The sequence below is a fragment of the Dothidotthia symphoricarpi genome (assembly GCF_010015815.1).
Source record: "Dothidotthia symphoricarpi CBS 119687 unplaced genomic scaffold P153scaffold_11, whole genome shotgun sequence".
Taxonomy (NCBI): Eukaryota; Fungi; Ascomycota; class Dothideomycetes; order Pleosporales; family Dothidotthiaceae; genus Dothidotthia; species Dothidotthia symphoricarpi.
Window position 1 is genome coordinate 947,860 of NW_022985018.1, and position 22,348 is coordinate 970,207.

The 22,348-nt window shown below is 51.1% G+C and overlaps 10 protein-coding genes across 10 annotated transcripts; 5 read left to right on the forward strand and 5 right to left on the reverse strand.

Moving 5' to 3' along the window:
- Positions 1–1,201: 1,201 nt before the first annotated feature.
- P153DRAFT_431854 (cleft lip and palate associated transmembrane protein 1) lies at positions 1,202–3,587 on the reverse strand. The gene is made up of 2 exons (XM_033672931.1): positions 3,476–3,587; positions 1,202–3,407 (listed from the first exon to the last, which is right to left on the reverse strand). The coding sequence occupies exons 1-2, from the start codon at positions 3,518–3,520 to the stop codon at positions 1,461–1,463; spliced, it is 1,992 nt and encodes a 663-aa protein (XP_033523433.1). The 5' UTR covers positions 3,521–3,587; the 3' UTR covers positions 1,202–1,460.
- A 363-nt stretch (positions 3,588–3,950) lies between these two features.
- On the forward strand, positions 3,951–4,692 carry P153DRAFT_292005 (uncharacterized protein; the record flags this gene model as incomplete). The annotated part of the gene is made up of 2 exons (XM_033663809.1): positions 3,951–3,991; positions 4,041–4,692. The coding sequence occupies 2 exons, from the start codon at positions 3,951–3,953 to the stop codon at positions 4,690–4,692; spliced, it is 693 nt and encodes a 230-aa protein (XP_033523434.1).
- Positions 4,693–4,796: 104 nt separating this feature from the next.
- On the reverse strand, positions 4,797–7,587 carry P153DRAFT_367331 (uncharacterized protein). Its single transcript, XM_033668245.1, has 5 exons — positions 7,024–7,587; positions 6,603–6,948; positions 5,474–6,546; positions 5,223–5,427; positions 4,797–5,172 (listed from the first exon to the last, which is right to left on the reverse strand). The coding sequence occupies exons 1-5, from the start codon at positions 7,147–7,149 to the stop codon at positions 4,967–4,969; spliced, it is 1,956 nt and encodes a 651-aa protein (XP_033523435.1). The 5' UTR covers positions 7,150–7,587; the 3' UTR covers positions 4,797–4,966.
- Positions 7,588–7,907: 320 nt separating this feature from the next.
- Positions 7,908–8,137, reverse strand: P153DRAFT_367332 (uncharacterized protein). Its single transcript, XM_033668246.1, has one exon. It carries the CDS (start codon positions 8,105–8,107, stop codon positions 7,937–7,939), a length of 171 nt encoding a protein of 56 aa, XP_033523436.1. The 5' UTR covers positions 8,108–8,137; the 3' UTR covers positions 7,908–7,936.
- A 237-nt stretch (positions 8,138–8,374) lies between these two features.
- On the forward strand, positions 8,375–10,133 carry P153DRAFT_341503 (putative citrate synthase; the record flags this gene model as incomplete). The annotated part of the gene is made up of 4 exons (XM_033665924.1): positions 8,375–8,476; positions 8,531–8,595; positions 8,652–8,784; positions 8,838–10,133. 4 exons carry the CDS (start codon positions 8,375–8,377, stop codon positions 9,942–9,944), a joined length of 1,407 nt encoding a protein of 468 aa, XP_033523437.1. The 3' UTR covers positions 9,945–10,133.
- Positions 10,134–10,414: 281 nt separating this feature from the next.
- Positions 10,415–12,024, forward strand: P153DRAFT_367333 (mitochondrial carrier). The gene is made up of 5 exons (XM_033668247.1): positions 10,415–10,551; positions 10,634–10,851; positions 10,905–11,045; positions 11,131–11,803; positions 11,860–12,024. The coding sequence occupies exons 2-5, from the start codon at positions 10,794–10,796 to the stop codon at positions 11,912–11,914; spliced, it is 927 nt and encodes a 308-aa protein (XP_033523438.1). The 5' UTR covers positions 10,415–10,551; positions 10,634–10,793; the 3' UTR covers positions 11,915–12,024.
- Positions 12,025–12,365: 341 nt separating this feature from the next.
- On the forward strand, positions 12,366–15,249 carry P153DRAFT_30849 (uncharacterized protein). The gene is made up of 3 exons (XM_033664708.1): positions 12,366–12,497; positions 12,696–14,228; positions 14,282–15,249. The coding sequence occupies exons 1-3, from the start codon at positions 12,444–12,446 to the stop codon at positions 14,855–14,857; spliced, it is 2,163 nt and encodes a 720-aa protein (XP_033523439.1). The 5' UTR covers positions 12,366–12,443; the 3' UTR covers positions 14,858–15,249.
- A 223-nt stretch (positions 15,250–15,472) lies between these two features.
- On the reverse strand, positions 15,473–17,194 carry P153DRAFT_367336 (Bicupin, oxalate decarboxylase/oxidase). The gene is made up of 3 exons (XM_033668248.1): positions 16,994–17,194; positions 16,066–16,867; positions 15,473–16,015 (listed from the first exon to the last, which is right to left on the reverse strand). The coding sequence occupies exons 1-3, from the start codon at positions 17,186–17,188 to the stop codon at positions 15,642–15,644; spliced, it is 1,371 nt and encodes a 456-aa protein (XP_033523440.1). The 5' UTR covers positions 17,189–17,194; the 3' UTR covers positions 15,473–15,641.
- A 379-nt stretch (positions 17,195–17,573) lies between these two features.
- Positions 17,574–18,727, forward strand: P153DRAFT_317617 (uncharacterized protein). The gene is made up of 2 exons (XM_033665026.1): positions 17,574–18,092; positions 18,144–18,727. Exons 1-2 carry the CDS (start codon positions 17,852–17,854, stop codon positions 18,713–18,715), a joined length of 813 nt encoding a protein of 270 aa, XP_033523441.1. The 5' UTR covers positions 17,574–17,851; the 3' UTR covers positions 18,716–18,727.
- A 1,209-nt stretch (positions 18,728–19,936) lies between these two features.
- On the reverse strand, positions 19,937–22,176 carry P153DRAFT_30916 (uncharacterized protein). Its single transcript, XM_033664734.1, has 3 exons — positions 22,027–22,176; positions 21,038–21,977; positions 19,937–20,988 (listed from the first exon to the last, which is right to left on the reverse strand). The coding sequence occupies exons 1-3, from the start codon at positions 22,055–22,057 to the stop codon at positions 20,100–20,102; spliced, it is 1,860 nt and encodes a 619-aa protein (XP_033523442.1). The 5' UTR covers positions 22,058–22,176; the 3' UTR covers positions 19,937–20,099.
- Between the last annotated feature and the right edge of the window lie 172 nt (positions 22,177–22,348).

A 22,348-nucleotide genomic window follows, 5' to 3' on the forward strand; every position in this document is an offset into this window, starting at 1 on the left:
ACCGGGCACTGAAGCGCGAGTGCTGGAGTTGGGTCGTTTATCATGGACTTGAAGCAAGGAAGGCGCAGGGCGCGTTCAATTTTGAAGGTTGTTGAAGACGAGAGCATAGCAAAATGGGAGGATTCACTCGTGTAATGAGACTCAGAATAGCATATTTGTTTGCTGATGTGAAAGAGTGGTTTAGTAATCGAGATAAAGTGAAGAATTCTTTAGACTCTTGTCGAGTGACCATGCATGTTCACTGGCAAGAAGAAGGGCGTCAGTGAATGATATTGTCATTATACTGAGTTTTTTCCCTTACCCATACTCGTCCATAGCTCAACATTGTCAACTCTTTTCATTTAACTCCACTAGAGCCCGGTATGTATTACATTATCGCCACTATTTTTCTCTTCATACTCGCCATGCCGCTCTCTATCTTTTTGTTCTACTCCACAAAATACAAAGCGACCAATACAAAACGTCAAGGTCAAGGTCAAGGTCATCGACGTGGATGTTCGTCCGTGTATCCTCCAGGCATGCAGTTTGATTCTCTGCAAAGGAAATGGGCAACACAGGGTATGGAGCCGCCGTTTGTGGAGTTACATTCGTCCGCTTTATAGTATGTTTGAGGCATACCGAGAGGGATCTTAGGTCTTTCGTATGGTAACCCCTCCAAACTTCAGCAGAAGATGTGGCTTGTGAACTCAAGGTGAGATATTTCTTGCGATCGAGAACCAACCAGAAATAAGAAACTTTGCGGCCACCAAGCTTCAAACTTCCTCGAACATGTATGAATGTGGCTTGAGAAACAAGCGTTCATAGGAGCATGTGCTCAGATCTTCTCTGGCTCCCACATGGCTAGCGAGGTGCCTGATTCTGATTTAGAACAGTTTGTTGTAGACTTCTAATAGTTTCCTCCCTATCCCTGTGTCGAGTTATCTTCAGCCGTGTGAAAGAATGTTTGTGTTGTGCATGTAAACACTCGCTTCACTATCCTTCGATGATCTTCACTCACACTTTCACTCTAGGGCATAACGCGCCTGCTATAATACAATCCGTTTATTCTCACGTCAATCGTGATACGTAAATAGCTCGGATGTTCCTTGCGGTAATGCTGTTGAGGGATGATGGGGTGGGGCAGGGAGTCGGTAGGACATGGTGTATCGCGGCGACGGACGAGGCCGGTTTGAACGATATTTCTGCGTATGGAGACACAAGTATCGGAAAAGCTGATACGGATCAGTTGATGTGGGCTACATGCTATGATATCCGGTATGACTTCAATACAGCGCTGCAGATGTGTACGTAAACAAGGACTCATAAGCGCACCGAGCCTATCCAAGGACAGTTGCAATGAAATCACCAGCAATAACCCTTTTTCTCTGTCTTCATTCTTCGTTCCTTGCTATATCCACCCTCTAAAACCGTGCCTTCTACACACCAATCCGCTTAGCAAGTCTCCCATCCGCGTTGATGCTCTACTTCCTCTTTCTCCCCTCGCCTTTCTTCTCGCTCCCTGACGCTTTCGCCGCCTCTACCGCCTTTACCTTCTCCATATCAGGGACTTTGAGACTCTTGTCCGCCGCTGGCGCAGCCGCCAGTGGCCTGTTCGCATCCTTCTCCTCGGTCTCCTCGTCATCACCACCCTGTCCAAATTCGTTGATACGGGTAGGATCAACCTTGTACTTCCAAGTCTGGAAGAGATAGACAAAGAAGATAACGTCGTCTCTCAAAGTCGCTAGACGATGGAGGGTGGGCATTTTGATAGTGAAGGCGAAGAGGTCGTCGATGAAAGTGTTTAGGAACTTGTATGTCATAGCACGACCAGGCATGTGTGCCACAGACTGTAGACGGTAGTTGATATACAGCGAGGGAACCATCATGAGGAAACCGTATGCGTAGACGGAACCGACAAGCGTGGCGATGATGAATGAATACCATGACTTGTGGGTGTCGTAGTAGAGAGAGTAGGTAGCGTATGCGAGGAGAAGCGGGACGGCAACCATGTAGAGGTATTTGAAGGCGATCTGATCATACTCCTCGGTCTTCTTCTCTGTCTCAGACAAGACGTGTTTATCCTCTAGAACAATCTTGTAAGGGATTAAGGAGCCCGGCGCGGTCTCGCGAATGCGGACATCAGCAGCCTTTGTGATCTTCCAGGCTTCGATGGCAATGCCCATGCCTTGACCGAACAGAATCATCCATGAAGTGTTTTCGTTATTGTCCATGAGGTAGAGGAAGATGATGAACTGCATAACAACGTTGGCAAGAATGGTGCGGACCGAAGTACCGATGTTGTCTTTCTTCTTACGCCAGTGCTGCACGTCGTTCTTAAAGGCCAGCATTTCAAAGACCATGTGGAACAGCGAGACGACAGCAGTTATAGCGAGGAGGTAAGAGTTGCTATCAATCAGAATCTCCTTGAACATCTCCATCTCCGAACCGTCACCACCGGTGGGGCTGGCCTGACCAGCTGCAGCTGCAGCGGCCTGAGATCGGAGGTTTTCGTCGACGGCGGCGTACAAGTTGAATTTCCAGTTGGCAAGATTGTTGAGGTTGACGTTCAAGGGGAGTGTGGTGACAGTGTCATTGATCTCAACCATGCTCTTCTTGAGCTGCCAGAAGGTGTTTGTGAAGACGACGGGGTAGTACCATCCATTCTGACCAGTAGCATCGCGCTGGCCTGTCGCTTCGAGAGTAACATGCTGTCTGGGTCCCGGGTGCATGTTAGGGTAGTTGAGAACGCCAGCATCGGGAATGAATGAGATGGTAAAGTTGGGGTGATAGTACGACGCGACGACCTTGGGCGCATTCTTCTCCTCGTCCGTCTCCTTCTCTTTGCGCTCTGGCATATCGCTCAGCAGGTTCCTTGTCTTGGAAATCTTCTTCTTGGGCAGGTACTGGGTCAAGGGTCGGATGAAGTGGTAGGCGTTTGCTGGGTCATATCTGGGCGAGGTGGGATCAAGTACGCTGCCATGCTTTGCCACGTAGAAGTGAGCGAGCAGGGTCGCATTGTGCTGGACGTCTTTCGGAACGGCAAACTCGGTCTGGATCTCTCTGCTCTGCTTGTAGTCTCCATAGACGAAGTTGGTCTCGTCGATTAGCAGCGAGTCCTTGGGCATGGATTTAAGCGGAGGCATGGCGACCGATGTCGAGATGTACAGGGCGATGTCGAGCGGAATCCCCGGGTGCCACATGGGCGCAACATTGAACGGAATGGAACGGTACTGTGCGTCGGCATCGAGCTGGTGTGGGCGGTTCTCCCAGGCGGGGATATTGACAGCAACGCCTTTGGGGGCGACAGTTCCTTGCTGTGGTTGCGCTACGCCGCTGGCAGGTGCTGGGGCAGACGATGGCATGAAATACTTCATGCCGCCCTGGATGAGTAGGAACATGCCAATACTGCTGGCGGCCGACTTCAAAAACTGCACTCAATGTGTTAGCTTATGTCCTCGACCATAGGGCCATTCTCCGCCAGGACAGCAATACGTACGCCGCCGCTCGCTTCTCCCTCCTGACGCGCTGGTGCCTCGGCCATGACTACGACTCGAGAGGAATCGTGCGATTCCAGATGTAGCAATCCACAAGGGCTGTGAGGATGGAACGGCTGCAGGCGGAGGGTCACATATCAGCTACTGACATAGTTGCAGCGAAGCCAAGCCGTCTTTCCCCACAGAGCCTAGAGCCTGGAGCCTAGAAGCCAGGGTCCAGCCAACCACAGCGCGTTCGTTGCGCGGGACCTTCATGACGGTTCTGTTGTCCCCGCGCTGGGGTGGGTGAGTCGAAGAAGACGCGCCTCATGTTGATGCCTTGGGCGACTCGGCCAGTTCACTTGCTGCTTTTTTGCATAGTCTCTCGCTTCCAGTTCCTTGACAGCTCTTCGTGACACTGCTTCTTGTTCGACACACCAGCCATTGTACTTCTCGCGCTCCAACTCTGCTTAGGGACTTGGAGAAGACACTCTCAACATGGCGAACAACAACACCAAGCAGCCCGTCCTTTGCGTCTTGTATGTCCAATTCCCCAGCACCGCCTGCACACATATTAACGGCTTCAAGCTGCGGTGCCTCCAGCGGCACCTCCCCCGTGCACCTTGAAGCTGCGCGCGCTCTCGCCCACGCCATGCACAAGGCGAACATCCACCTCGTCTATGGCGGCGGCACAGTTGGTCTGATGGGCGAAGTAGCACGTACCCTCGTCTCCCTCTCCGGTCCCGACTCGGTCCATGGCATCATCCCTTCAGCCCTTGTGGGATACGAACAAAACACCACGTCCACGTCTGCATCCACATCCACATCTACATCCACCGACCCCTCGCAACACGGCATCGACGCTTCAGTCTACGGCCGTACCACTGTCGTCAAGGACATGCACACTCGCAAGCAGATGATGGCGGCCGAGGTAGTCGCTGGCGGGCCAGGCGGTGGCTTTGTCGCCCTTTCGGGAGGCTATGGCACCTTTGAGGAGCTGATGGAGATTACCACGTGGAACCAGCTGGGTATTCACGACATGCCTGTCATCGTCTACAACGTAGATGGCTATTGGAGTGGCCTGATTGAGTGGATCAAGAACGCTGTCAGTAGCGGCTTTGTAGCGCCCACGAATGCCGGCATCATAGTCGAGGCGCTGAGCGCTGACGAAGTCATCGTGTGCTTGAAAGAATATGAGAGCGCCCCGGGAAGGTTTGGGCTGAGCTGGGATGAGAAATAGGCGTGGAAACGTCAGGGCGGGAATTCAAGTGTCCATGACTAGAACGAGTGAAAAGCAGCACGCCTATCATACTGTGGAAGCGTGTAGCTACTGAAACGTATACTATCAAACTATCAAAATGAGGAGTGTCCTTCTAATCGTACAGACGAGAAACACGGATCTCCGTCGTAATTTTTCAGTGGCAGTTGCCGCCCCCAACGCCTTGCAATGCATTGAACACACGAAGCAATTCAGCCGCCGTAAAGATACTCTGAAACGACCTCACGTAGTTTTTCTAAAATCCCGGAAGCTGGAACCCAAACCCAGGGACCGCGGGTGGCACTGCCACACCTTGTTCTGGTCGAGGAGAGATGTGTCGAGGATCGTTCATCGTACGATCTGGCTTGCGGAACTTTGGCGCTCCGTTATCGAATCCACCACGGCCGCCAAACCCGCCGCGACCACCACGTCCCGCTTCGGTAGGGACACGACGACTGATGGCTAAGTGACGTTAGAAAACACCGAGGAAAGTTGTCGTTCACGCTGCTTGCCTTTTGAAGAAACACCGGCGCCAATCTCAATATCCGGCTCCTCCAACACCATACCGCCCTCCAGCGCTCGACCCCCCGTGCCGCCGTGCTCTGCCGTCAAAGCCCACTTGCGGTCCGCGTCGGTAAGGCGATGCAGAGGTATCACGCTGACACCAGAGTCGTAGTCACTGCAGTCTCGTGGGCCAAAACCTACCCCCCATCGAGTCTACAGATGTCAGCATACTGTGCCATCCAAGAATATCCCTTCTTACCTGGCGAGCCTTCTGTTGAGCGATAGGATCTTGTAGATTATCCATGCCTTTCTTGGCCGCGATTGCATCGGGTCGAGTCAACATTTTGACAAAGGCATGTCGCTTGTCCTGGTTGACTATACAAGTTTGAACCTTACCGAACCGACTGAAAATGCTCCGAATTTCACCCTCGGTTCCACCTGCGCCACCTACAAATAATGTGCGACTCAGAACCCTAATAGTATCGCGCGGGAGGCTACTGTCCCATTCAATAAACTTTGAAGAACCATGTGCATTCCTGGGTGGGCTTGACTGTCTTCGTGGCGGCGTACGTTGACGATACTCACTACGATCATTGCGACCGCCACGACCTTTACCACGGCCACGACCGCGCTCACCTCGCTCGAAGCGATTTGCATTTCCATCAGCGCCTGCATTGGGATCATAGACACCATATGTTGGACTTTCTCGACGATGTGTGCTTGGCGGGGATCTACGAATAGGGGAGTGCCGCTGACGGACGTCAGGCGATCGGCTTCGGTCTCGAAATCTATTACCGTTTTGTTCAAACGCATTGCGGTCATACTGCTCTTGTTGGGAGCCGTTATGGGAGATGGAATGAGTTTGCGACTGAGCTTGAGTTACGACTGGAGGTTGTGACAGCGACAACGACGCCCCTCCATTTTGAGCTACGGCCAGCGCATTGAGCACTTGTATCGCTTGATCAGGTGCGATCGTTCCTGCACTCATAGCTTGAAGTATTTGACCTGCCAAATCGTTCATTCCTGCAGGCGGAGGAGGCATTGTAGACTGTCCGTTTGCTACAGGAGGCGGTGGAAGAACAAATCCTGGAGGTGGCGGTGGCGGCACCATGTTTTGCGGAAAAGAAAACGCAGGCGGTGCAGTACCCTGGGAATTAGCATGGGGATTGGGTTGGCCAAAGCCAGCAAGGGCAGCAAAAAGTGCACCTGGATCCTGCGGTGTCTGTGTTGTAGCTAAAATTGGAAAAGCTGCTGACGGCTGATTAGTTTGAGTGCTAGAAATCTGTGCAGTGCCATTGTTCTTCTGCGGATGATCCGATAGCGCATGTGCGACTGAACCAAGAAGAGATTAGAAGAAGAACGATTTCATATCGTACGAATGAACCTACTATTCTTGTTGCCGTTCAGCTGTTGCTTGAGACCGGCAAGCATGTCGAGCGGAAACGTTTGTCCGCGCTCCCAAATGTCCAGAAGTTTCATGATCTTGTCCTTATGGTTATCTGGGGCTGTTTGAACAAGATCGTTCATCAGAGTCGGTAACACGTCTCTCACTTTCTGCACGCCTGAAGCAAATGTGCCAGGCGCAGCATTTTTCGAAACGGCTTGACCAGCCAGCTTAGCCTTCTCTACCCATTGGCGGGTGACAGAATCTACAACGTATAGCACTCCCAGTTTATGTGTGGCGGGACTGTTTTTAAACTGCTGGACGATCTTCTGGACGATGGCCGCATCGAACTACAATTGGGGACAATGCCTTAGTATGGTCCTGTATGAATGGGAGGTGCGCGCTGGAGTTCGCATCCGGCATACCTGGATATTGTTTACGCATATTGCCGTTATCTCCTTAACCTTGGTTGGAGTAACTCCGGGCGCCTTCAATGCTTGTAGAGATTGCAAAAGCGTTTCTAGTTTCTCCAAATCGTCCATGGCTGCCATGATGAGTTCAGTGTACCAGATCAGACCGAATAAGAAAGAGAGTAGAAAGCCAGCGGTTGTGCGCGAGACTAGACGAAGACGTAAGGTGAGAGCGCCGAGAAGGCAGCACGCAGATTGTACTCGAACCTCAAATCAAGATCCGAAGCAGCACGGTTCTAGGTTGTACGAAAAGTGTAGAGCGGATGAGCAGCTGAACGCGCTGAGTTCAGGACAGCAACTGGTTCAACGGTCCGAGTTGGCTGTACAGTGTTGTTTTGAACTGAGGAAGCTGCTGCTGTGCGGCTTTAATCTAGGGCGCGTCGCGCAGTGAGAACGAGTTGCGCGGGTGTTCACACACGAAGCGGTGAGTCGCAGCGAGCCAGAGAATCAAAGAAGCAGTGGGACGGTGTCGCGTGACTGAGTGAAGGCCTGTCTACGTGACGCGCGCAGATGCAGTGCTGTGGGGAGCGAGGAGAGTGACGTTGGCTTTCGCTGGCTCTGAAGTTGCAATGCGCTAGCGAATGCATCACGTGAGAGCCATGTTTCCAGACGTGGAGAGTTTTTCCTGGTTGCATGGTCCGTCAAGCCCTCTGGTGTAAAACGTAGTAGACATGCACATGCACATGCACATATATAGTAGGAGACCTGCAGGTATCCATCGGTATCCCTGTCGTCATGTCCACCTTAACCACGCTTCGGGGACAAGCCTTCAGAACGTAGACTTTGCCGTGTACGACCCCGGACTTGCAAGTGCTTGACTGCGGGCATCGCCGTGGTATACTGGGCGACCAGCCCACCGAATGGGCATCTACGTGACAAATAGGGTTGGGGATACCTCGCGTGAACCCACGTTGTTGGTATCACTGTGGAGTCCAGACAGAGAGATGATCAGCGCAGCAAAGAGTATCGTTAATGGAAGGAGGATGTCGAGCAGACTCTCGGTTAGTCGGTAGAGCTGGAAGCAAGCTGCCTTCTTCATAGCAACAAATCGCAGCACAACTAGAAGCACATAGACCACAAACGTCCTCTGTTTGGAGGATGCTAGTAGGAATAAAGGCACACAAGTTCCATACTAATCGTACATGCAGTTCTCAAGGTGTTGCACTTCCGGAGGTTGCCCGGAGGAATCGTGACGTCTGTGCGGGAGCTGCTCCGTCTTCCACCGAGCTTCACTAGTTTCCGCCGTTCGCAGGCTTTTATTCCCTCCCACCCTGCCATCATCATTACCTCTCACACAACATCCACAATGGCTTCTGCTCTGCGATTGTCGAGCGCTTTCCGTGCCGCCGCCCCTCTGCGCACCACCGCCTTCAATGGCGTTCGCTGCTACTCGGCGGGCAAGACCCAGGTTCGCGCGCTCTGCGTCTTGCGCGAGAATCACCACTGACCAGGCCAATCGCAGTCGCTGAAGGAGACGTTCGCCAACAAGCTGCCCGGCGAGATCGAGAAGATCAAGAAGCTCCGCAAGTATGTAGCTGGCACCCCCGCGGACTTTGCAGCACCCCATTAACGGAGCATCGCAGAGAGCACGGCAGCAAGGTCGTCGGCGAGGTCACTCTCGACCAGGTCTACGGTGGTGCCCGTGGCATCAAGTCTCTCGTCTGGGAGGGCTCTGTCCTCGATTCTGAGGAGGGTATCCGATTCCGCGGCAAGACAGTATGTGGCAGTTCAAGCAGCCATCCAGAGCATCACTTGCTTACATTGCACAGATCCCCGAATGCCAGCAGCTCCTCCCCAAGGCCCCCGGCGGCCAGGAGCCTCTTCCAGAAGGTCTTTTCTGGCTTCTGCTGACCGGCGAGGTCCCTTCTGAGCAGCAGGTCCGCGATCTGTCCGCTGAGTGGGCTGCCCGCTCCGATGTCCCCAAGTTCGTTGAGGAGCTCATCGACCGCTGCCCGAGCGACCTCCACCCCATGGCTCAGTTCTCCATCGCCGTCACTGCTCTCGAGCACGAGTCCAACTTCGCCAAGGCCTACGCCAAAGGAATGAAGAAGTCGCAGTACTGGGAGCACACCTTTGAGGATTCCATGGATCTCATTGCCAAGCTCCCCACCATCGCCGCCAAGATCTACCGCAACATCTACAAGGATGGCAAGGTTGCTCCCATTCAAAAGGACAAGGACTACTCGTTCAACTTGGCCAACCAGCTCGGTTTCTCCGAGAACAAGGACTTCGTTGAGCTGATGCGTCTGTACCTCACTATCCACACTGATCACGAGGGTGGCAACGTCAGCGCCCACACCACTCACTTGGTTGGCAGCGCTCTCAGCTCTCCTTACCTCTCCTTGGCTGCTGGTCTGAACGGTCTCGCTGGTCCTCTCCACGGATTGGCCAACCAGGAAGTCCTCGTTTGGCTGCAGAAGATGAAGAAGGCTGTCGGCAACGACCTCAGCGATCAGGCTATCAAGGACTACCTCTGGTCCACCCTCAAGGCCGGCCAGGTCGTTCCCGGATACGGCCACGCTGTCCTCCGCAAGACCGACCCCCGCTACGTCTCCCAGCGCGAGTTTGCTCAAAAGCACTTGCCCGATGACCCCATGTTCAACCTTGTCAGTCAGGTCTACAAGATCGCCCCCGGCGTTCTCACCGAGCACGGCAAGACCAAGAACCCCTACCCCAACGTCGATGCTCACTCCGGTGTCCTCCTGCAATACTACGGCCTCACTGAGCAGAACTACTACACTGTTCTCTTCGGTGTGTCCCGCGCCCTTGGTGTCCTTCCCCAGCTCATCATCGACCGCGCCGTTGGTGCTCCCATCGAGAGGCCCAAGTCTTTCAGCACTGAGGCTTACGCCAAGCTTGTTGGCGCTACCTTGTAAGATTATCACAAAAGTCTGCGCTGTGATGAAGAAGAGATGTAGGTTGAGGCTCACCTGAATTTCTATGTACTATGTAGATTGGGAATGTAGGTATACTGGGTGTGTTACGGTGCCGTAGCATGCATCGAGCGTTTGGATGTCTCTGCTGTAGGACTACCATTTAGTGAATGACTTGCTGCAATATCATGTCTTAACGTTGAATACCTCATAACTTTTGATGTTAGTTTTGATTCAATAGAAATTTGGACTGGAATGAGCGCATGATCCGTAATTTTCTACGAGTGTCCAATGAACAGCAGGGAAAGGACACATGCCAACTTCGGTCCACGAGTTTCGGGAATGTCAGATGCCAGATACGGGAAGGATTTGGTTGAGCGCATGTTGGGGAAGCGATGACTTGTTGGGCTCGCTCTCCGCCAATGCGCCCCACCACCCGAGGCTCAGCAGCAGACCACGATCGCAGAAGGCAGGAACAACGTGCCGCTTCTAATCGTTACCGCATGAGCACGCGGGACTACTTTCATCTATATAGACGACGAAGACATCATCAGTGAGCCGGAAAGCCACAAAAGTATTCCGAACCCGCAGTCGGAAGAGCTCTGCCAAGGTATCCGACCGGTTCAATACTCAGTCAAGGATTCGAACTTGTCCCAAACGAACCTAGACTTGCCGTCGCTCACCTCCAACAGATACCCAAGCTCATCACCGCCAGTTTCTCAAACCCTCCTCTCCCTCACATCACTCTACACTCACATTTGCGACGGTGCACCCTTCTGCCTTGGTCAGGCCCATATCTTTCGACAAGAATCCCCAGAGATGAGCTCCACACCTCCGACAGGCGTGCCCACCATGGCTACAGGGCCGATGCAGCTCGAGAAGAAGCCCGTCAAGTTCAGTAACTTGTTGCGTGAGTCTTGTGCTAGTAAAGTCGCTGTGGATGTGTACTGATCAAGTCCTCAGTCGGTGCTGGTCTCAACATGTTCGAGGTGACTACTCTGGGACAGCCGTTGGAGGTCACCAAGACCACCATGGCTGCCAACAGGGCTGACGGCATGGCGGGGGCGGTCAGCCGTATCTGGGCGCGTGGAGGTGTCTTCGGATGTGAGTTCATGGATCCTGACTACCTTTCTGCGCAATCTGTCGCATCGCCATGACCAAGTTCGAGAGCTGACATCTGTCGCAACAGTCTACCAAGGTCTCATCCCCTGGGCGTGGATCGAAGCCTCCACCAAGGGTGCTGTTCTCCTCTTCGTCGCTTCCGAAGCCGAGTTCTATGCCAAATCGTTCGGCGCCAACGAATTTGTCGGCGGTATCTCAGGCGGCATGGCTGGCGGTCTTGCGCAAGCCTACGCTACCATGGGCTTCTGCACCTGCATGAAGACGGTTGAGATCACAAAGCACAAGGTTGCAGCTACGGGCGTGAAACCCCCAGGGACCTTGGAAACCTTCATGGGCATATGGCGCGCAGAGGGTATTCGCGGTATCAACCGCGGTGTGAACGCCGTTGCCGTGCGCCAGGTCACCAACTGGGGCTCCCGATTTGGCTTGTCTCGTGTTGCGGAGTCTGGAATTCGAAGTGCGACCAACAAGGAGCATGGCGAGAAGCTCACCGTCATGGAGAAGATTCTTGCCTCTGCGATTGGTGGTGGTTTGAGCGCGTGGAACCAGCCCATTGAGGTCATCCGCGTTGAAATGCAGTCGAAGACTGTGGACCCCAATCGCCCTAAGAATCTGACTGTTGGAAAAGCGTTCAATTACATCTACCAGAATAACGGTCTCAAGGGTCTTTACCGTGGCGTTACCCCTAGAATTGGGCTTGGAATCTGGCAGACGGTCTGCATGGTCGCTCTTGGTGACGTGTACGCTCCCCCATTCCTACCCTTGATTGTGAAATTATTGACTAACATTTGTTCAGCGCTAAGGAAGCTGTCGAGAAGCTTACCGGTGACCAGGTTACGGCGAAACACTAGATGGCGTTTGGAATACGAAGTCAAGAGTTTGATCTTCGATATCTATTCAATTTATATGCAAATCCTCAATGAGAGGTTTCCAATTTCGAAATGGCATGACTGCATAATCACTAAATTCCATCAATACGAATGAGTTTCATGCAGAGTAATTCTATTAACATAGACTGGTGGCATATCTGGATCAGTCACAGGACCAACCTGTCAAAGATTAAATGATTTTGTGCCTCCGAATGTCGACTAAATTATATGTCGAATTCACTCTCTGCCTGTCCAAACACATAATTGATGATACGTGGCTCACTAACAAGAACTTTGTTCGTGTTCACTCTCTAATCTTGCTTTTGATGAGTCAGTTGTAGGAGTGCTTACACTTTCCGCGTCACCTCACTCGAGCTGCCCAAGCTTGAAAACGCACGTGTCAATCCACCCAGACGGCGCTAGGAACGTCAGCCAACCACTCTCTTCCACTCACTACTCCTCCGGACGTCAAACCAAGTCCTCTTGTAGTCTCAAGAATGAACAATCTAAGATGTGGCATCACATCTCCTGCACATTGACTAGTGTGCAGCAGGGGTCTCAAAGGGTAAGCTCTCTTAGTTCGTATCTGGTCCCTCCCGCCATTGCACTTGAGCACAGTGGAACACTACAACCTCTTGTTCCCCGAGGCTCAATATCTTTCTAACAGAATTCCTCAACTTTATCTCGCGTTGTAATGACTTCTCAGCATACCAGTGTTGTTATGAGGACAGAAACCAAGAGGTGACTTGCTGACTACCAACAGTTCCCAAGTCCTTATGATCGACCGAAGATAAAGGCGTGGCGCTGCGAACTTACTGCCCTGTCTACATGCTACAATTTATATTTTGTCGTTTGCAACGACACAATCCACGTCTACAATCCGAGCTTCCCAAATCAACGCCTGTCCCACGAACCTGTGTTCATATTGTATCCGCCGGTATCATCTCCGCATCTCAGACCTAGTATTGATCCGGAAGATCCTCATTCCATTAGTCGCATACACATCGACCATTTGGGCCACGAAGAGATAGTCTTGGTCGCTTGCGATGACGGCGATGTTGTCGGTTATCGCGTGGATGAGATTCAACGCGCCTTAGAGCGTCGATCAAAATTCACAGATGGAGGTTCGGAAGTCACTAATGGAGACGCCGTCAAGGTGTTGTTTCACCACAATGTCGGTGCCAGCGCCTGGGGCATAGCTGTTCATCAAGAAGCGCGAATGATCGCAGTTAGCGCCAACACCCACAACATCACTGTATTTGCATTTGCTTTAACAAGTTCTTTGCAACATCTGGACGAGTCAGGATCTCATGATAATAGGGTTCCTCTGAGCAACCAAAGCAGACTAGACTTGCATGCTCCAAGACGAGAAGACCGTGTCATTACCCTTCGCGCCGGCACAAACGTTCCCGCTGTATCCTTTAATAACAGTGGCAGCGACCCGTATGGACGATGGCTCTCCAGTAGCTCTATAGATGGAAAGACCATTCTTTGGGATTTGCATCACCCGCAGGCACCAGCTCGAGTCATTCAGCTGGGATTCTGTGCAAGCGTCCAACACACAAACCAAGCTCCGAGGTTACCTCCTGGTATGTGTCATTGTCCAAGATCCAGCGCATTTCCTCACGGTGCCTGGGGAACTGTGTTCTTGGATCCCCATTCAGCTTATGAAGATGCTGCCGTCAATGAACCGGCGCCTGCACACATCTCCCCCTGCTTCCAAGATGTAAGCACACAAAAGGCAGGGTTCTTTACCAAGTCCAAAGACGATTTTTCATCTACAGGAGTTCAAGAAACCGAGTCGTTTGATGGAGAATCGAGTGACATGATCTTGTCAGATACCGAGTCCGGGGTGTCAGAAGAAGATATTTTGGATTCGAGTACAGACAGCGCGCACGCCAACTTTCTCGAACACACACAAGATGATAAAAATGATGAAGCAAGTCCGGAATCTGATCAGACATCTGTGGAAAGTGGTGAAGAGATGATACATGACGACTCTTCGCAACAAAGCAGTTCGCAGCTGAGTTCTCTCTTCATCCCAGAGCAGAGTCAATCCGCAGTGCAAACTGTCGCAAACGCGATTTCGGCTCATGCATCCAACACGCCACTACCGTGGTTTCAACCATTTAACCAAGAAGTCGCTGCAACCATGTATGACAGTGATGATGATAGCGATACAAACAGCGAGATATTCAACATAACGTTTGCTGCGGCATATTTACGACCTTCGATTGGTGCGCGTCCCAATCCCGCTTACTTCGAGGTTACAACTTCGCCTTCATTTCAAAGTCAAGTGTGTACTACCGTTGATTGCACTCCATACCGTCATAAGCTAACTGCATATAGTCCACTCATCTCTCTACACCATGCCTCATTGTTACTAAAGAGGACATATTCCTCTTCCAATGCCCTCTTGGCGCCCTCAACTATCCTCTCGATCCTATAGTAACCATGAGGAGACCACTTCACCCTCCAGACAATCGGAGTGGATGGGGAGGTCAGATCTTACCGTCCCATGATCGCCTTTGCTTCTCTACACAAATTCCTGAACTCGGCATCTTTATCGTCGCAACGCCTCACGGTCGGGCAGGAGTCTTCAGTCTAACATGGTCAAAACAGAAAGACCGACCAGTCCCAACTTACAAATTTCAACTCGAGTATATATTGCCGTTTTCGAAAGACAACAACAAAGAGCTTTGGAGCGTTGGACCACACGTACGTTTGTTGGGTGTGGCTGTTGGTCCAGTACAGGGTATGTTCGATCAGTTTGAAAAAATTGGTGAGGCAGCAGATGGAGTAAGGGTGTCTCCGTCGAGGAGGTGGCGGCTCTTCATGTACTTCTCGAATCATACTGTAGTGAGCTACGAACTTTCAAAGATGAGAGTTGGCGAGTCACCGAGCTTAGGAGACTTGGTTGTCTAGGTGTTTCAAGAGGGTTTCACCGCCCAACGCACCAGGACAATGGTATCTCACACAATCATGGTACGGAGTTTTGGCAACAATAGCGCCAGAAATTCGTACAAGCGCAGGTTGTAGGGAGTCAAAGTTCTGGCTCGTCACTATTATAGCCTAGGAAACATCCGATGAGCATATATGATCATTGCTTGATGCATGTTCATAAAGTTGAGAAAGCATGACTGTCTATTTTCATCCAAGAGATCTTCAATCGAGTTAGAATGATACTCGTAGTCCACTGCCTTACTTTGGACAGGATCCGCTCAGGAGGGTTGAGCTTGTATAGTTCTTCCAAGTGTTCTCACTCCCAATACGGGCAAGTGCTAGCACTGGGGCTCTATGGCACATAGTTCGCAATAACTCTGCTCTTGCTAACAATGTTGCCAGAACGAAAACAGAGTCTATCACACAGAGTGTAGCTATGCTACAGAAACCCTGAGTAGTAAATTGGCAAGGGTTCGCTAAGTATAATCAAGCTCTGATGTCTCAAGGCTCAAGCAACACTCGGCTCCAACAAACCAAGAACGTTGACAGTCTCGACTACTACACCTGAGGTATCATAATGGATGTAGACATATGTGAAGCAGACAGTACAGGAGAGCTATCAATTCAAGGCTGAAGAAGTATACTATATACACTATGGCGATCATTTTTGCAATCAATTCAATTAAACGCGATAAGTAGCCACCTTTGTTTCAAATCCCACCTTCACTTCAACTCTGTTCCTTACTCTCGTCAAACAAGTGTCACTCTACAACTCTGCTTTCTCCTCTTCGTCGTCTTCCAGAACACTACGGATAGGATCCTTCTCGGCACTTGCGATAGCCTTTTCAAATTTCTCTCCGCTCTTCTTGTCGTTCGCGAACAGGTGCTCACGAACCAGCCTCTGCGGCGTCTCACCCATCCACTGGAACAAAGAGAAATCCTGAAACTTGTCGGAACGGAAGATCTCAAGTACCTCGACGTCCTCCTCGTCACTCAAGTTTTCGATGAAATGACCCATGTTCTTGGGCACGATTCCGACGTCACCTGCTTGGTAGTCGAACGTACGGGCTGTACCTTCGGCGGCGAAGATGGTTACCCTTGCGCGGCCCTTGATGAAGTAGGACCATTCGTCCGCATTGGCTGTAGTGGTGTTAATGGCATGATAAGGGATGGGAAAGATCAAGACTTACGGTGCCAGTGCATCTCTCTGATTGCTCCAGGGTGGATGCTGAGGTGCGCAGCAGCTACGCTCTTCGAGACCGGAAAGTTGCCTGAATCAGTAATGCGGACGGTACCACCAGTTGTATTGAATGCTTCTTGAGCAAGCATCTTATGAGTAAATCGCTGCTTGGATTTCTTGTAGCCCTTGCTCTCGCTTGGGATCTCTTTCTCAATCGAGTCTGGGTTCGAGCCTTGGAAAATGTACTTCTCCTTTTGAGGGATGGCGTCGAACACCTCTGGAGCAACCCGAAAGTTCTCGGCAAGGACTTGCTTGGGGGTACGTGCAACCCAATCAGTGAGCAGAAAAGTCGAGTCCTCGGAGAAGTTGCCGTCGTCAAAGACGATCAGGAACTCAGTACCGTTGGGACTCAAGCCTTGAAGTGAGTGAGGATGGCCCGAAGGAAAGTACCAAAGGTCACCCTTCTCGAGATCGTCAACGTAACTACCACCCTCGGTATCAAGGACTGTGATTCGGACTGAGCCTTCAAGAACGTAAGCCCACTCGGCTTCCTTGTGCCAGTGAAGTTCTCGAATGACACCTTCGTCAAGTCGCATGTTGACGCCGGCTAGCTCTTTGCTTGTAGGAAGCTCTCGAATGGTGGTTTGACGCGTCCAACCACCTTCTTCGATACGGATGTGAGAGTCGGCGAACGACCATCTCATGTTGGGCATGTTGCCGTGATCGGTGCTAGGAGGGCGAATCATGTCAGGATTCTGACGTTCACGCTCCCTGTTGCGCGGGCCCAGCATGGTTGCACCCTCGCCATTTCGCTGTTTCCAAATCAGCGATCGTTTTCTTGTGACAAGTACATGAAATGACATGCGAGGAGTGAGAAACGATGGCGTGCACTAAAGGGCACTGCTGCTCCTTGTCACTAGAGAGAGGTATCTACTAACCCATGGCAACGGTTGAAGCTTGTTTGTCTCTGCGTCAACCTTCTTATCGTATGGGTCGCGGTAGTCTGGCGTATAAGGGTCTTGAACCTTATGGGGCCCAGCATGATGGCGGACATTAGCAGCAAGTGGCTTTTGATCAACAGGTGCAGCACAAGCGCAAACACCAAGTGCGACCAACAGCGACGGAAGATGCATGTTGAGTTTCAATCAACCTCAGTTGGAAAAAGGACTAAAGAATTGAAGTTGTTCGAGATGCCAAACCGGCAGCATCGCGCTATTTGACGTTGTCGCGAACCTACCACGCTACCAATGACGACACACTGAGCAGCGATTGCGTATACTAATTCAGCTTCTCCTCACTATACCCCCTCACGAAACAATTCTTCCACGCATAATACACCACTAAACAATCACAAAAAGTGCACTAGGAAGGTGTTGTGTAACGATCCCGCGATATCCTTGGATTGCCGGCGAAGCTTGTCTAAAGCTTGGTCTGGGGTAAGCTTACGTGCATCTCAGCTAGTCGGTTAACCGGGAATCAAGTTGTAGCGCTGGACACTCAGCAACACCTCCAATATCAAACGAGCAAGCATTGTTTCTTGTTATAAGAACTTCCTCGAGGTTGGATGCACATTGATCTGAGTTTTTGCAGTAATTTCTGCCCCATTGTAATATCGTCTGATCTCGCTCGGAGCATTCTTGCAAAGATCAATTCCCGGTCAATCGACGCCGTGCCTGTCGATCTCGTACCATTTGCAAGGGTGCCCTCAGCTGTCCTCGGCCCGTTCCAATCGACGTTAAAAGCTTCTCCACCTGCTGCATTTATCTGCAACGATCCTACACATACCTCCTGCAACCATGAATATCACGTCACACAGGGACACCTCGGGACGTACGGCAGACGAGGAAACCCCGCTTCTGGCCCGTCCCGGCAAAAACTCGGACTCGTCTCGGATATGGCTTCGGATGAAAAGGCACATGGCAGCGGACGTCAGCAAGAATTGGGCTGATCTGATCTTGCTTTTCTGCTACATAGTCACAGGACTACTGGATAGCTCGGCTGTCTTCATTTGGGGCTCGTTTGTAAGCATGCAGACGGGTGAGTAAAACACGGTGCTTGCATCGACCAGTCAGCTCATGCAAAGACTAGGAAACACCATCTACCTTGGTCTAGGACTCGTCGCTCCTACCGAGGGTATCCGTTGGGTCAAGGCACTGGTATCGATATCGTCCTTCTGTCTGGGATCGTTTTGTTTTGCTCGCTTCCATCGATACTTCACACCAGCGAAACGATGGGTGCTCGTCACGTCGTATTCGTTCCAGACTCTCCTGATCGTCGCGGCAGCCCTAATAGTCACAATCGGCAACAACTCTACTAATGAGCTACATTGGCAGGTTTTGGTGCCGCTGGCGTCCGTCGCGTTTCAGTCAAGTGGCCAGGCTGTAACTTCGCGAGCGTTAGGATATCACGGGCTGACCAGCGTGGTCTTGACGAGCAACTATTGCGACGGCTTCTCCGACCCGAATCTTTTTGTCTGGAAGAATGTGGAGAGAAACCGGAGAATGGCGGCGCCGCTACTTCTGCTCCTTGGGGCCTGCATTGGTGGCTTGTTTGCGCACAGCGATATTGGACTCGCAGGCGCACTCTGGACAGCAGTGATCTTGAAGACTGTAACGGTCATAGCGTGGGTGTTTTGGAAGTCCGAGGCAGGCGAACAGTGAGAGAAGCGTGGGTGCCGGGGACTACAAGTGCGCACGAGCTTTTGATTTAGAAGAAACATACATGGAGTTGGGCGTTGTTAACAAGTTGTGTATAAGCTTTGCTGGCCTATTATTCTACAAGAACTCCGTTACACTTCGTAGTAATTCACTAGGTTTCTCTGCTACTCGTGTTCACAAGATGTCACTTTTCTTTAATGTGAATCATATTTTATAAAAACCACGCTAATCGTCTATCTGATACACATCGTCGACACTCGCCAGCGAGCCGAACGGAAAATGCTTGGCAATGATGTGTGATCGGCTGGCAGGTGGTTGGACCATATATCTGTGCTTCCCAAATGAGATTCAGTACCTCCCGTCTTCAATTATTTCCATTTATTTCGAGAAGTGACATGCTTTCCACCTAAGAGGATCAACTTCTCTCTCTGAATTAGAGATTGTTCACATACTACCCAAGGCTATGGAAAAGTTGCAAGCTGGATAAAGAACATAGCTCGCTCGTTGTATTCACAAGAGTTTCAACTGCAATATAGGAACATCTTGTTGTAAATGACTCTAACATGGGTACCTCTGCTCTGATTTAGTTCCTGATTAGAGCTCATTTGAGGTCATTGGCTAACGGCACACGGTATGAACTGCGGTCTGCTAATTGGTCGCGCATGACGATATGAAATCATAACAATAAACCGAAATCTATATCTGATGTACAAGAGTGGGTGTGCTAGTAAAACGAGCCTACTGCGTGCAGACAGCCGCCAGGCGTATCTGTAAATTGCTCCACAACGGGACGCTATTCATGCCGAGAGATGAGGGGAGCGCATGACTTAAAGCACAATTCATTGAGATGATCCAATGTGGAGGCAGACGATCATTGATCAGAAATTAGAGCAAAGAGAAAACAACAGCTTGCTGTTGCGTAAGCCTATGCTTGACTGCCTCCATAATCCATTTGTAGCTGTATAAGATATTGGATTGAGCACACCAAGCGTTTGAGAAATGACAAGTTCAGTAGTTTCCAGTTGTCGCATAATTTTGTGGCCTCTGAAGACACGAACCATCTGTAAACTGAGGTGAATTGAGATGACGATTCGGCGAAGACCACCGTGAACTCGGATGGCAAGCGAAATGATCTGCTGATGACCGTTCAGAGGACTACCACTCCACAGATGTTTCCGGTATGACTGGGATCCCCTGTTTGTACCAAAACCAAAGTAGGTTATGCTCGTCTCAGACACACAACGTGGCTGGCCGTATGTTGATCGTCCTTTCGATCCCAACTTTCACCCTACTGTAACTCTGACGTTCATACGAGCACTGTTGTGCTCAGATGAGGCGGGGCTATAGCGAACTGAGCAATGATCGGGATTTGATCGAGCAAGAGACTTCATCGCGAGAGCTCGAGGCTTGTTTGATTGGCAAAATCTCTGAAACTATACGAGCCAATTAATTCCTGCACCTTCAACAGCCTCTTCTGAGCCATTATGAGAGGTATTGGGTGTTTGAAAACCACTACGATCACAGTGCGAGTAGAAAACATGATAAGACACCGCCGTACCCACATCGCATAGGCTTCACCTCGAAGCTCTGGCTGCTGCGTCATGTCGATTGCAGTGGGCGTGCGAGCAGCAGCAGCACCAACAGCGCTAACCCAGTAAAACACACCGGACATGTTGTTCCAGAGGTTGGCGGTATCGGTACGTGTTAACACTTCGTACAGAGTTTCGGTAAGACGGTTTGCGAGTACATACCCTCTAGCTTTGGAGTCGGTCTGGATTACTGAACTGGAGAGAACCACATTGCGAGCGGGATCGGCCGCAACAGAAAAAGGGACACACATAACAATCGCGGCCGTGTAGATGAGGGCAGTGATGCGGCAAGATTCATATATCCAGTCATTGAAAGTTGGGAGACCTGGCGTGTCAGCCGAAGGTAACAACGCCACTCGTTCGAGTATGCCGGTGACTTTCATGTTGTAGTCAAACGACGCAGAGTCCAGGCGTTTGCTTGTCTCTGGGTCCGCAATTCGAGTCGTATTCAATTTTGTGTTATGGCTTATAAACAAGTCAGTGAGATTGCGCATGTCGCAAAGTAGGCTGTAGGTAAGCGCTGAACAGTGCATGGCTCTGTTGATCGTGGTGAAGTCATTCTTTTGACAAAACAGAGGAGATTCCGGAATGTCTGTTAAATCGATCGGAGCAAGCGTAAATGGCTCCCAAGTTTGGAATGGCGGCGGTGGATTTGATTCGCAGACTATATCGGATTGGTAACAGCATCTACACCAACATTAACATAGACCCAAGGCGAGTGATGGGAAGCACTTACGCTGCGGTCACTTCGGCTATCGCTCCATTTCCGCCCAGACAATCCATTCCACCTCGCTGCACAACAAACCTAGCCGCTGCAGTCTCATGCATACGCAGTGTCTTCTCGTTACAGCTCCACATCTCACCAGCGAGTAGGTTGACAATGACCATGAGCGTGGCATCTTCGAGACGGGTTTCGGGATTCCGAAGCCGAGCGTTGATCATCTTGATTGTTTCCGCTTTGACCATGGTGGTTCGCTTACTATCGCCTGGGCAGCCTGCGTGCATGTCAAGCCACGTGGATGGTGGCAGCGTGGAGCTGAGTATGATGTGTGGGTGCGAAGGGGTCCACTTTTTGTGTATTAACTCCGTCGTAAAAGCTTTGATGCATTCACGCACAAGGTAAATGGTGTTCAGTTCGGGATTTTGGAACCGGGGTAACAAAGTGGATGGGTCAAGATCGCGGCTGATGTGATAGCAACTAGCCAGCGTCTCAATGAATACCTGGATTTGGCGCTCCTCATCGCGATGTCTATTTTCGTAGTCGACTCGTTCAATCACATCTTGATTGCGTGACGTGGTTACAGGCACACCATGGAAGTGCTGTAAGTCGCTTGGTTCAGGACGGGCAGTCAAATATTGGCTTGGCTGTTCAACCTTGACGAGATGCTCTGATGTGGATCCAGGGCCCCACGTTGCCGGGATAGACGGAGGCAGCGGATCCGGTCTCTCTTGGAAAGAATTCACGGTCGGCTCCAGGGGTTTGTTCTTTAGCATAGAATCCTCGTGTCTCCAGTGTATCATAGCCTGCGACCGCACGCTCCTTTTCGCGTCTTCATCCCTGAACTGCGAGGGATCAGTTGCCGTAACGAACTGGAACTGCGGACGACCATCGCGCTTGACCCGTTTTCGGCTGGCTCTGGCATTGGGTTGTGGATCTGGAGGCAGCTTAGAGGAGTCTGTACCACGTTAGACACACCCACGGGCGCAACTGAATGATGACTGTACCTTTGCCGACGCTGCCGCGAGCCGAAGCCATGGACTTGAAAGGGGTTCTTAGCAGAGACCAGCAAGAGATGCTCGAGGCGCGATAGATCGGTTGAGAGATTGAGCTCCCTCATACCGGAGGAAGGCATTTTTGAGGCTTGCAGTGCTTGGGGTTTGCAGTCACAAGTCCAAGACTCGCTTCCCTAAGCGCCCCCATCATGTACCTTCAGAGTAAGGCAACTAGAATAACCGACCGAGTCAAAGCCTTACATCTCCCTGCCTCAGCGACAGATGAGAGAGCGTGTACGCGTAAGGTTCATGTGTTACCTCACCGAAATACATT

What these genes read in the sequence shown, in the direction of transcription:
- P153DRAFT_431854 (XM_033672931.1), bottom strand. Translation starts at nt 3,520, where the DNA reads ATGGCCGAGGCACCAGCGCGTCAGGAGGGAGAAGCGAGCGGCGGC. An exon ending in AGGGAGAAGCGAGCGGCGGC is followed by an intron (nt 3,408 to 3,475) that starts GTACGTATTGCT and finishes CATTGAGTGCAG; the next exon opens with TTTTTGAAGTCGGCCGCCAG.
- P153DRAFT_367333 (XM_033668247.1), top strand. Translation starts at nt 10,794, where the DNA reads ATGGCTACAGGGCCGATGCAGCTCGAGAAGAAGCCCGTCAAGTTCAGT. An exon ending in GCGTGGAGGTGTCTTCGGAT is followed by an intron (nt 11,046 to 11,130) that starts GTGAGTTCATGG and finishes CTGTCGCAACAG; the next exon opens with TCTACCAAGGTCTCATCCCC. An exon ending in ATGGTCGCTCTTGGTGACGT is followed by an intron (nt 11,804 to 11,859) that starts GTACGCTCCCCC and finishes ACATTTGTTCAG; the next exon opens with CGCTAAGGAAGCTGTCGAGA.
- P153DRAFT_367331 (XM_033668245.1), bottom strand. Translation starts at nt 7,149, where the DNA reads ATGGCAGCCATGGACGATTTGGAGAAACTAGAAACGCTTTTGCAATCT. An exon ending in GCTGAACGGCAACAAGAATA is followed by an intron (nt 6,547 to 6,602) that starts GTAGGTTCATTC and finishes TTCTTGGTTCAG; the next exon opens with TCGCACATGCGCTATCGGAT. An exon ending in CGCCGGTGTTTCTTCAAAAG is followed by an intron (nt 5,173 to 5,222) that starts GCAAGCAGCGTG and finishes AACGTCACTTAG; the next exon opens with CCATCAGTCGTCGTGTCCCT.
- P153DRAFT_367336 (XM_033668248.1), bottom strand. Translation starts at nt 17,188, where the DNA reads ATGCATCTTCCGTCGCTGTTGGTCGCACTTGGTGTTTGCGCTTGTGCT. An exon ending in AGCTTCAACCGTTGCCATGG is followed by an intron (nt 16,868 to 16,993) that starts GTTAGTAGATAC and finishes ATTTGGAAACAG; the next exon opens with CGAAATGGCGAGGGTGCAAC. An exon ending in CAGAGAGATGCACTGGCACC is followed by an intron (nt 16,016 to 16,065) that starts GTAAGTCTTGAT and finishes ACACCACTACAG; the next exon opens with CCAATGCGGACGAATGGTCC.
- P153DRAFT_30849 (XM_033664708.1), top strand. Translation starts at nt 12,444, where the DNA reads ATGTGGCATCACATCTCCTGCACATTGACTAGTGTGCAGCAGGGGTCT. An exon ending in TGCAGCAGGGGTCTCAAAGG is followed by an intron (nt 12,498 to 12,695) that starts GTAAGCTCTCTT and finishes GACTACCAACAG; the next exon opens with TTCCCAAGTCCTTATGATCG. An exon ending in CGCCTTCATTTCAAAGTCAA is followed by an intron (nt 14,229 to 14,281) that starts GTGTGTACTACC and finishes AACTGCATATAG; the next exon opens with TCCACTCATCTCTCTACACC.
- P153DRAFT_30916 (XM_033664734.1), bottom strand. Translation starts at nt 22,057, where the DNA reads ATGGCTTCGGCTCGCGGCAGCGTCGGCAAAG. An exon ending in TCGCGGCAGCGTCGGCAAAG is followed by an intron (nt 21,978 to 22,026) that starts GTACAGTCATCA and finishes AACGTGGTACAG; the next exon opens with ACTCCTCTAAGCTGCCTCCA. An exon ending in ATAGCCGAAGTGACCGCAGC is followed by an intron (nt 20,989 to 21,037) that starts GTAAGTGCTTCC and finishes ATGTTGGTGTAG; the next exon opens with ATGCTGTTACCAATCCGATA.
- P153DRAFT_317617 (XM_033665026.1), top strand. Translation starts at nt 17,852, where the DNA reads ATGAATATCACGTCACACAGGGACACCTCGGGACGTACGGCAGACGAG. An exon ending in GTTTGTAAGCATGCAGACGG is followed by an intron (nt 18,093 to 18,143) that starts GTGAGTAAAACA and finishes TGCAAAGACTAG; the next exon opens with GAAACACCATCTACCTTGGT.
- P153DRAFT_367332 (XM_033668246.1), bottom strand. Translation starts at nt 8,107, where the DNA reads ATGAAGAAGGCAGCTTGCTTCCAGCTCTACCGACTAACCGAGAGTCTG.